The sequence below is a fragment of the Gossypium arboreum genome, chromosome 7, assembly GCF_025698485.1.
Source record: "Gossypium arboreum isolate Shixiya-1 chromosome 7, ASM2569848v2, whole genome shotgun sequence".
Classification (NCBI taxonomy): domain Eukaryota; kingdom Viridiplantae; phylum Streptophyta; class Magnoliopsida; order Malvales; family Malvaceae; genus Gossypium; species Gossypium arboreum.
In genome coordinates this window covers 80298322-80309902 of record NC_069076.1, presented here as the reverse complement: position 1 = coordinate 80309902, position 11581 = coordinate 80298322, and the positions used below count along the sequence as shown (strand labels likewise).

Below are 11581 nucleotides of genomic sequence, written 5' to 3'. Positions count from 1 at the left end.
TTTTAATAATATAGGAATTAAAATGTTTTTCGAGTGATAAGTCCCACGGTGACGGGGAACTCTCATGAACGTTAACCTTTATCAAACCCTAATATTTTGTTCCTTTATTTGAGAATTCTTCTCTTCTTCTAGCATCATCTTTCTCCTACCATCGTCCATCTCTTCTCTCTCTCGTCTCTGCAAATCAATTGTGTTTTTCTTCCCTTCTCCCACCGCCGTGTCCGCTGGTTTTTCCTGGATCTGACCCGTATCCGACACGGGTAAGTCACCCCCAAATTGCCGAGTTCGGGTAACGAAGGTTGAAATTAACAATTTTCTTTGATTGATTCAGAAATTATGGTGTCTGGTTTAATAAATGCAAACCCTATTGTGTACGAGAAGAAAGAGCGGCGGGTTCGTAACGAAGCAGCTGTACCTGATGAATACGCTGTTGAACCTATTGACCAACTAGAAATATTTGATATCCTCGTTTTTTTTTTTTTAATCGTTCTATTGTTTATTAGTTCCTTTTAGTTTATGCAACTTATTGTTATCGTTCTGTGTAAAGAATCTCCATCAATTGAGTTAATGCTTTCCATATTTACATCATATTATGCGGAGCAAGTTATTTTGATTTTCTTAACGTTCTTAAATCATATTAGAGATATAAAGGACCCTGAACATCCCTATTCTTTGGAAGAGCTTAAAGTAATAACTGAAGATGCTATTGAAGTTGATAACGAGCGAAGTTATGTTAGGTACGATGATCAAATTATCTCTTATTCTCGCTTTTTATCTGTCATATCAGTTTAAGCAAATCTTTTTCTTATTCATTTGTTCCTTATTCAGGGTCACATTTACTCCTACGGTTGAACATTGCAGTATGGCTACGGTTATTGGTCTTTGCTTGAGAGTCAAACTTATGAGGAGTCTTCCTTCTCGCTACAAGGTATTGCCTTTTTTATGTTTTGAGCTAACATGTCATTTCTAGTGCTGTATGAGTTATGTAAAGTCAATCTTTGTTTCCTTGTTTTGCATTGGTTAAGAGCTTAGTTGAAACAATATTTGGTGCCCTTGATATAAAGTTTAGTAATTGGATGGTAGAAAATTGGGAAGAAGAAAGTGGAATTTAAGTAATTTGTTGGATTTGTTCCCTGAAATGGAAAGTAAATCATTACTTCTATTGTTGAATACCTGAAAATTTGTTTATCACTTCGTCCATCTTGATAACCGACGTCTGAGACCTAAAATTTTGAATTCTATCTTATTAGATATGATACATTGATCTGAGCTTCTTGTTTTGCTTCAGAAATATCACTAACTACTAAGATTCCATTGGGGTTTTTTCCATGAGCTTATTGATACTTTTAAGTTTGCTGCTCGACTAGTTTGTGACTGAATTTTGTTGTAAACGGGAAACTCTGACTTGATCTTTTGCTGAATATGGTGATTTGTGAAGCCCTTTGCTTATTCTTTTTATACTGCCCACGTGTGGGGCCTTATCATTGCAATCATATACCTCAACTGATGGTTAAATAGTTCAAATATGATGCGATGTCAAGTAAATGAATTGATTAAAGACAAGTTCTTAACAATTTCCTATAGGAAAAACCCTGTTTCACAAAGTTATCTGCATCTGCATGTTTTGCTCATTAACAATCCCATTGAACAATATGGAGTTGTTAGTTCCTATAGATTATGTTTGGGTATTCTATTGATCATATAAATTATATATGGTTCTTATTCAGCAGATCCTCTTTTCAAATTCTTGGCATCTTTTTCTGACTCTCCCTTTTAGAAGCTCATGACTGTTCTTTATTGTGTTTAGATGGATATAAGGGTTGCACCTGGAACTCATGCAACTGAAGCTGCAGGTATGTCTCTCTTCTTTCTCTGTTCTTCAATGCCTGCTTTGTTTCCAACAATATGTTGTGGAAGACGTGATTTCCATATTACATTTAAATAAGTATGACATAGGCGTGTACACGAGATCCTGTGCTCAAAGTTACTTGGGTTTTGGGTTTGGCTCTAAAAGCTTCAAATTCGGCTTAGTCATTGTTGAATTAAACTTGAACAGCTCAAGTTATCGATTGTGCTAAATTCGAGTATCCTAATACTTACCTTTGAGCTGCTCAAGTTATCAATTTTGCTAAATTTGAGTATCCTAATACTTACCTTTGAGCAGTTCACGAGTTAAATTGAGATGTTTATTTTTATGTTCTTTATTTTTTAATTAGTATTAGAAAATCTTAATTTGAACTTGAGCATGAATAATTGAGTTCAAAAACCGAGCATATCTTTACTAAGTAAATGAGCTTAATTGAACGAGCTCAACTAGTTTGATTTTTATCTTGATCTCAAACTTTAAAAGTGAAACTCGATTGGCTTTTATCCTTGAATTCCGGGTTGAGCTTGAGCTTCTTATTGCTCGATATAAGTTCGACTCGCTCAGCTTGATTACACCTCTATTGTGGTACAAACTTCAATTTTTGGTCCAACAAAGTAGAATGTAAGCGAGTGAATATTTATATGATTGAAATAGGGGGTTAAGTCATGGTATTGCAGCAGCAGTTAAAGCTTATTTCTTTGCTCTTCTCTAATGCAGTTAATAAACAACTGAATGATAAAGAACGTGTTGCAGCTGCACTAGAAAACCCTAACCTTTTGGATATGGTTGATGAATGTCTGGCTCCATCCTATGCTTGAATTTTTTATTATTACTATACGTGGTGAACTAGATTTGTTTTTCTTCATACAATAAACTTCACTTGTCTCTTTGTATATTTCATTTTATTCGTATGAACTTCCCTACTTTGGTTCCTAATTACGGAGTAAAGTTTGTATTTTTTTAAGGCATAATGCCAAAAATAGCCCCTAACATTTGACTGATTAGTCAATTTGATCCTTGTTCTTTTTTTTTTTAAGCACTTTAGCCTTCCATCTTTCAATTTTGGTCAAATCAGTTAAATTTGGACGGGAAAGCTGGTGTGTCCGTTATTTTATCTTATATGTCTTGTAACGTAATTTTAAAATGAAAAAAAGAAGAAAAATAAGAAAATTTTATAAAAATTCAAGAAAAAAAATTATTGTTTAGGAGAAGAAAACAAAAGGTAATCAACGTTTTTGTGGTTGGAGTCGACAGTGGGGGTCGAAGATTTTGTGGTTGGAGGGAGTTTTGCGGGGGTAAGGGGTTCTATTATTTTATTATTTTCATAATTTATAAAAATGGTTTTGAATTTTAAAATTTTCTTTGAATCGTGGAAGGTTGCACTGTTATGAACTGATTCTTTGTAATTTGTTTGTCGGTAGATTTTGATGTTGCGAATAACCGTTATTCAATTAATATCATCAAAGTTTCATATTATACCAGACAAAATTCACTGCAATCGAAAAGTTTCAAGTCTCAACCCCAATAAGAAACAATGAGAAATCTTACATTCTTAAAACAATTGGATAAAAATAATTTCTGAATTTTTTTAATTATTTTATTTTTTTGAATTTTTGCTAACTAATAGACACGTTAGTTTTTCCATTCAAATTAAATCAGTTTGACCAGTTTGACTAAAATTGAAAGATAAAGGGCTAAAGTGCTTTAAAAAAAAAATACGAGTCAAACTGACTAATCATTCAAATGTTAAGAGCTATTTTTGACATTATGCTTTTTTTAATTACAGTTCTGACGCATAAGTTTTGTATTCAGTGCTAACTTTACAAATTGAGAAACTAGCCATGGATGTCGGACACAGGTATCCTAGATTTCAAGATTCGAGAACCAAGTGCCATTCTTGCGTAAAGTGCATCGATAGGTTTCTTTTTGGGTCTCCTTTAGATTGTTGGCCATCGAACAAAACATGCATTTGTGCTTGTAAGCTTATCTACCTTTCTCAGGTTCTTCACTCTACCCACCGCCTCCATCCATACATTCCCTTTGTTTCATTCTAACCCAACTCTTACCCAGTCATGGCTATCCACAGCACATTTATATAGCCCCTCCTGAAAATACCATTTCAGCTTATCGAAGCAAAAGCAAAATCCTCTTTTTGGATCACTTGCCTTTCTCCGAATAATTCTTCAACTGCGAACTAGTGTGTAACAAGGGGAGGGTAAACTGAAGCACTAACTGAAATTTCTTTTTGACATGTCTCTGAAATATTCAAGAACTTCGACTTGATTTTGCCGATGACTCGCATAGGGCTCTGTATATATGAGGTGAAACAGGAGTCAAATTTAACTTCCTACTTTCAAATTCATCTAAGGATGAGCAAACTGCTCATACCACTAATTTGCTGATAACCTTCCATTATCAGGCAATAAAAGTAAAAACTACTGAAAATACCATTGAGTTCCATTTTTTCCTTAACCTGTTATTGCTGAAGTAAATGCAGTGACAGGAATTTCCTTATACGAGTTAAATGCTTGATCCAAAATTTATATTATCAGCATCTAGGAGACAAAATTGTTAGGCCAAGCCTGGTGATGGGCACATTGGTTGGTGCGTCATCTATGATCTATTTTGCAGTGTCAGCATGTCAACCAGTACAGAATGAAACTTTTTTCTAGTCCACTTTGGATTATCTTTTAGTCCCGTATATTCCAAAATTCAATGTTAATTAATAAAAACATGACACATGATAAATGATATCATTCACATTCATAATTTTTAAGATAAACTAAGATAAAATAACTTAAATACTAAAATGGATAGAAAAATTAAATACCAAAATGAAAACAAATATTATTCAATGGCTAAATCATGAATAAAGCTCAAAAAATAAAGTACAAAGCCATATTAAGCAAAACTATTTAAATATAAAAAGAAAAGGACAAAGAAAGCTATTTCCTGATCTATTAAGTTTCCCTAATATTTCTGCAAATAAAAAAATAGCATAAATAAATAAGCATGTTAGTTTTTATAATTTTTCATTAGTGGCGACAATTAGCTCCAACTTGAATAAATATAATTACAATAAAAGATAAGGAAAAAAAAGGTGCCAAGCTTTTGAAGACCAAACTGGTAGGTGAAACTTTGAAGTAGACCTATCTGTGGACGGTGAAGGAATCAGGCTCATTTTTACTACCTTCCTTACCCAAACCTGGGCTCGGTTGGGCCCAGGTCGGCGTGTGGACCTAATTTTTTTATTAAATAGCACTAAGGTTCAACTAAATTTGTAAGAACTTTGTTTAAGACCTCGAATACTAGGCGAGTAATCTAAGCACTCGGAAAGGGCTACTTGGAGGGAGTGGACAAGTATTATAGGACTGAGTTTGTTTCATAATCAATCCTCGATAAATTGCTGTATGCAGTATATGCTAGTTAACGAAATCTACCAACATATAAGCGGTAGGTTTTGCATCTTTCAAAAGGTAAAAGGAGGACTTCATTCAAGAGGACCTTTCTATAACGAAAAGAAAACAACCAAAGCAAACCAAAGAGAAAAAGGGAATGTTTTCTAAGTACGGCATTCGACCAAAGCCTTAATGTCCATCTTGACTCGTATTCAGGCATCTGTATGGAGGATATCATTATGCAAATATGTGAAAAAGCTTAAAGAAAGAAACATACATGTCCTGAACACATACCGGTATTCAAGATTCATTTGAGTCTGGATAACATAGCTCATAACAAATGGACTAATGAAAAAAAAAATTGGGAGCCACATTCAATGGGAAATAAACTACATGAGGAAAAAAAAGAAAAAGAAAGAATAGTCAATAATTGGCGTATATAGTAATATCCTAATTGATCATTTCTACCACGTTGCAGACAATAGGCTGTGCATCTTTCAAAAGGAAAAAAGAGGTAACCTAGAAGATCTTTTCTATTCGGAAAAGCAAAATCAACCAAAGACAAAAGGAATGCTTCAAGAAATCTTATCAAAGCTCTCAGGCCCAAGTTGACTCATAATCCATGTTAACTAGACTCTTCATCTTCTCTACAGTATCAATGTCATTTTGTTACGGATGGCAAGAATCGGGGATACGATCAAGATCCCACAAATTAATGCAACAATAGAAGTAATATCAGTTAATGATTCTATGGAATATCCTAGAATTTTATTTCTTTCGGTCAAGCCCTATAACAAAGGGATTAGTATTCTGAATATCATGTGCTACCTAAATTAGTCAGCCTAGCCTTGTCATTTAAACAGCAGAATGTAATGAAAGAGGCAAGCAGAAAATTATTCAACTTGAGATAGACATCCCTCTCTCTTGAGCTCCAAGGTTGGTAGCCCCCTTTGAAGAGCTCCACTATCTTCCCAATCCTCTCACCATAGATTCCTATAAAAAATCCCAACTAAAATCGTCCCATGCCTAGCTACCAATCTAAGCTTGCAATTATGCTAGGAGTCATTGGAGATTCAACCAACCAGATGAATCCAATAACGGAGATGATGAGGCACATGTTGGAGGAACAACACAAAACAATCCCCTTGGAGAACTCATCACACTTTGGCCAGATTTTATAATATGCTTGCACGAACCACCACTGTGCTTGTTGACCAACTCCTGGATATTTTCACAGCAAGGCAATTTGACTCCATTCGTCTTGATGTGGAAATTCACCACCCTACAAATTTGGTGTCAAGCTGTCAGCCATGAACCTTGCTAGGGCGTTCGAGAAAAAGCTCCAGTCTATTGGGAGGAAACCCCACATTTACAGTGCGGCAACATCAAGACAAACTCAGAATATTGTAGGAATTCGAAAAGGAACAAGACCGTATAGCAGTGCAGAGTTTGAAGAACAGGCACAACCACCAACCTTCATGAAACGCTTTAACTGGGTTGAAAAGGCAGAAAGAAGGGCCACAGGACTGTTACAATTGCGATGAGACATACACTAGTGACCACAAATGTGAACACCTCTTTTGGTAGGAAATGGCAGAGACGGAGTAGAATGAGGATTCAGATAGTGTTGCCACTACCCGGGAGCCTGAAGGTCTCTCCGTGCAATTTGAGCTTGAGTTTTGTTTTTTTTTTTTTTGGGGGAGTGATGTTATGAATGGCAAGATCAAGAGAATCAAGACAAGAATCAAAGATGCAGTCAACATCCAACAAATTAAGGCAATAAAAACAATATTAATTAATTATTCTATAGGATATTCTGAAATCTTATTTGTCTTTTAGTCAAGCAGACATTATTCTACTTGAGATAGGCTGCTCTCTGTCTCTCTCTCTCTCTCTTGAGCTCCAAGGTTGGTAGCCCCTTTGAAGAGCTCCACTCTTTTCCCAATCCTCTCACCATAGGTTCTCATAGAAAGCCAAGCAAAATCGTCTCGTATATCCCAATCTAAGGCTTCCAACATACTTGGACACAAGGATGAGAGCACCAATATATGAAAAATAAAAATAAAAATAAAAATTAAAGAAGCATATTTGTGTTGGATTCATGCCCGTTTTCACTTAAATTTGGGTAACATAGCTTTTAGAAATGGAGTAATGAAAAGAAATTCAGAAGCCATATTCAATGGGAAATAATCTACATGGAAGAATTGAAGAATCAACAATAATTGGTGTACATACTTATATGCTAATTAACCAAATCTACTACCACTTAGCCAAAAGGTGGTGCATCTTTCAAAAGGTAAAAGGAGGAAGTTAGTTTCAAAGACTTTTTACATTCATAAAGGAGATAGTTTCAAAGACTTTTTACATTCATAAAGGAGAAATCAACTAAAGAAAACCAAAGACAAAAAAGTAATGCTTTCTGACATTATTGAGGCTCTGAGGCCCAACTTGACTCATAATCTATGTTGCTGGACTTTTCATTTACTCTAAATTACTAGTGTCTGAGAACTATGTTCGACACGTATTGGACATGGTCTGAGGGTAAGAACCTGCAAATATATGAAAAACTTAGAAAGGTTTAGCATATCAGTGTTGGACAAATGTCAGCATCCAAGATTGACTTGAGCCTGGGTAACATACCTCATACTGAATGAAATAAAGAAAAAAATTTGAAAAAACCACATTCAATGGGAAATAAAGTACATGAAAGAATTGAAGATCATTCTTTTTGCAATCTTGGATTCAACCCAAGCAGTGAAGCAAACAAATAAAAGATTCACCTAGAAAGGTTTAGCATACCAGTGTTGGACAAAAGTCAGCATCCAAGAGTCACTTGAGCCCGGGTAACATAGCTCATATCAAATGAAGTAATGAAAACAAATTGAAAAAACCACATTCAATGGGAAATGAAGTACATGAGAGAACTGAAGATCATTCTTTTTGCAACATTGGATTCAACCCAAGCAGTGATGCAAACAAATAAAGATTCACTTTAAAAGGTTTAGCATATCAATGTTAGACAAATGTCAGAAACCAAGATCCACCGAGCCTGGGTAACATAGCTCATACCGAATGATGCAATGAAAACAAATTGAAAAAGCCACATTCAATGGGAAATAAAGTACATGAAAGGATTGAATATCATCCTTTTTGCAACATTGGATTCAACCCAAGCAGTGAAGCAAACAAATAAAAGCTTCTCATTCCAGTGCCATCTGCTAAGTTTCTATTTATACACACACAAGAAGGAAATAAGAATAATTTAATTAATCATATGCTCAAAATAGCCACTACAAAGCAGCTAATTCAGTTTTCCTCTCATTTCCAAATATCATTTCTTTGTTTACTTGAATACATTGGCTGATGCTACAGAAGTCATGCATGCCTGAATAGTTTCATGCTAAGCCAATGGAAATATACAGCAACCACAAGTACAGGAAGTGTTAAGGGTACCAAGAAGCGGTAATACCTGCTAAAGAAAGGGAAGCAAAAATCAAGGAAAAAAATATACAGGGACCTCAACATTTTAACAACATTAAGAATAAAAAAGTACTTGTAGAACTTTCAATCTAAGAAAAAAGGAAAGTAACTCTTTTGTTGTACTAACAAGTTTCAAATTGCAGCCCACAACAAGGCTAATTGATTTTTGCCTTGGTAGGCAAAAAACTAAACCACTACATCCACACAATATAAAAGCAAAACTCTGCCCTAAACCCAATACATTTAATACACGTATTATATTCATGTTTAAGATTTTGAAAAATTTAATATTTGGGTTGCATTTATGTTTACATGGATGGCACAGAGGAAAACAAGAAACACAGCATGCATACACAATTTGCCGAGTCTAGCCAGAATATCAATATACATATCTGCTTTGCCATAATTTTTTCCCTAGCAGGTTGTAGCATTAGCAATTGGAATGGTCAGATATACATTCACCAAAATAACCTTGACCAACAAAACATAACAATGTATGCATCCAACATAGCCCTAACCATAGATGTAAACAAGACACTCAACTTGTAAGCTACTCTAGTTAAAAAAACACCTCAAATTCAATTCAATCTTTAATTATAATCGAGCAGAGCTCAAGCTATTGACCTAACCGAGTTTGTGTAGCTTGCAAGTCTAATAGAGTTTTTTTTTTATAATATATATGTTAACTTTTCAAAAATTAATTTAGTATTTTACACTGCATATATTCTTTAAGAACCTTAAAACCTATTGTTTTCCCCATCTCCCTTTTCAGCCACACACTATCACTAAATCATAGCTACTTTCATTGATCTAGTGGCATTCTATCTTTCATCTCGTAGGATAGTTGCAACATTTAACATTCTTCCCTTTAGCGTTAACATAAAGAAAGCATTGCGAGAGACTCGGATCTTAGAAAGACACCCATGCCTTTTCTTTCTCTCCTCATTCTCACCTTCTCTCCCATAGTCCCACTCTCACACAAGGTTTTCTTCCATTTTTCCCAAAATCAAATCCCAACCGTGCCTCCATCTATGCCTCCGACTTTCTTGTTTGGCTCCTAAATTTTTTGCTGAAACCTTCATTTGCTTCACAAATATCATCACTGCTTCATTTTAACCAACTGTCTAATGTTTTAGATGTCTCGTGTTTGTGATCTGCTTGCTTGTGGGGTTAACTTGTACACTCCTGGCAAGTATTACCTTATACTACAATTTTCATCTTATGTTTTTCCTTGCTATTCCAGTTTTGGTGGCTGCTTAAACTGCAAATATTTGTTTAGGATCATCTCTACTCTTGAAAAAAAAAGTATTATTATTTAAATACACAAAATTGTATGTTAAATGAGCTCGAGCTCGAGCTCAAGTATGTGAATAAAGTAAACGAATCTAATTGAGTTAAGCTCAAATAGTTCGATTTTATCTTGAGCAAAGTTGGAGCTTAGAAAATATTATTCGAGTGAGCTCGAGTCGACAATCAAGCTTTGAGGTTCAAATCATTGATATTGGTATTTAATAGCAAAATTCGGATCAGACTAATTTGGATGATCAATAAATCCATTTATTGTCTACTTATTATTTACTATTCGAATCTAAATCAGATTCAATACTCAGCATAACTGATCTCTCCTACAAGTATCGGATTATACTACTATCCAAGGAAAAACAAGCTTTTCTTTTTGCTCATTTTCCATATTCCAAACAGAATCCTGGCTCCTGGCAATCTAAGAAACAGAAAAACAGCAGTAACCCGAAAATTTGCAAAGCAAAACCGAAGGAAAGGAAAATTGAAGAACATAAAACGACAAACGGAAATTACCAGTCATTTTGGATGGCAGCAATCAGAGTATAATTTGAGGGCGGAAGAAGATGGGAGATGAAAGCGGTGAAGAGAAATCCGAGCAATACAAGTGATCCAATTCCCACCAACAACCACCCCCACATAGTCGTTTTTGACCTACTACTACCATCCCCAGAAATCACCATTGATGGTTCGATTACCGTATTTTCAGACTTGAAAAAGAAAACAGATCCGAAACCTAATGAATGGTAAAAATCCGGGACTCAACCCGGATTGAGGGAAAAGCGCCAATACCAGATTCAGAGGCTTTTTTAAATGATAAAAATTAAAGTATAATCTTAATATTCGTTTAGAGTTTTCAGTTGGTTAAAACATCCCTTAATTCCCTATCCTCAATTTAGTCCATACTTTTACTCACTATATTTTTCATATTTAAAATTATCAATTATTAACACTTTTAAAATTTTCTCATCACAAAATTAATTTTTATTAATTAAAAAGTAAATATTTTTTGAAATATCATACTAATAAATTTAATAAAATTTTAATAATATTGATAATTGAACCTATATTTTAAAATTTAAAATTTAAAAATAAGTATTAAATCTTTGAAAATAAAGTAGGGACTAAATTCAAATGGACAAATGGTACAATGATTTGGAGTGTATTTTAACCATTTATGTTTCTAATATCGTGTTTAGTGAATTTCAAGATAATTCAGAAATGAGTGAGATTAAGGGGATTCATAAGGAATTAAATTGATATAGGAGATGAAAAATCTACTAGCTACTTTTAAGTGGGAGACTCTGATATTAATTGTTGAAACAAATAGTTGCTAATTGCTTAGAAAACAAAGTCCTTGAGTAAAAGTGATGGATATACTGGCCTCTTCAATTGCCATTGCCATAAAACTTAAAAACAAATAACACAAATGATTGTTTACGCAATTCAATTTTTCCACGTCTATGGAGCTTAACTTATTTTGTAATACCCCAAAATATAAGGGATAGATGAAATGAATAATCAAATAATTAAATAG

General features: G+C 34.3%; 1 protein-coding gene across 2 annotated transcripts; it reads left to right on the top strand.

The window, feature by feature from the left end:
• Positions 1-2903, top strand: LOC108469886 (protein AE7). Of its 2 annotated transcripts, XM_053030308.1 has the most exons (6): positions 3-260; positions 332-462; positions 634-737; positions 829-928; positions 1808-1853; positions 2585-2903. In XM_053030308.1, the coding sequence occupies exons 2-6, from the start codon at positions 337-339 to the stop codon at positions 2683-2685; spliced, it is 477 nt and encodes a 158-aa protein (XP_052886268.1). In that variant the 5' UTR covers positions 3-260; positions 332-336; the 3' UTR covers positions 2686-2903. The 2 variants fall into 2 exon arrangements, with proteins under 2 accessions (XP_052886269.1, XP_052886268.1); XM_053030309.1 differs by having other exon boundaries at positions 1-462.
• Positions 2904-11581: the final 8678 nt, after the last annotated feature.

Excerpts from the sequence above, each read along its gene's own strand:
- LOC108469886 (XM_053030309.1), top strand. The coding sequence starts at position 337 with ATGGTGTCTGGTTTAATAAATGCAAACCCTATTGTGTACGAGAAGAAA. Across the intron at positions 463-633 it reads ACCAACTAGAAATATTTGAT|CATATTAGAGATATAAAGGA; the intron begins ATCCTCGTTTTT and ends ACGTTCTTAAAT. Across the intron at positions 1,854-2,584 it reads TCATGCAACTGAAGCTGCAG|TTAATAAACAACTGAATGAT; the intron begins GTATGTCTCTCT and ends TCTCTAATGCAG.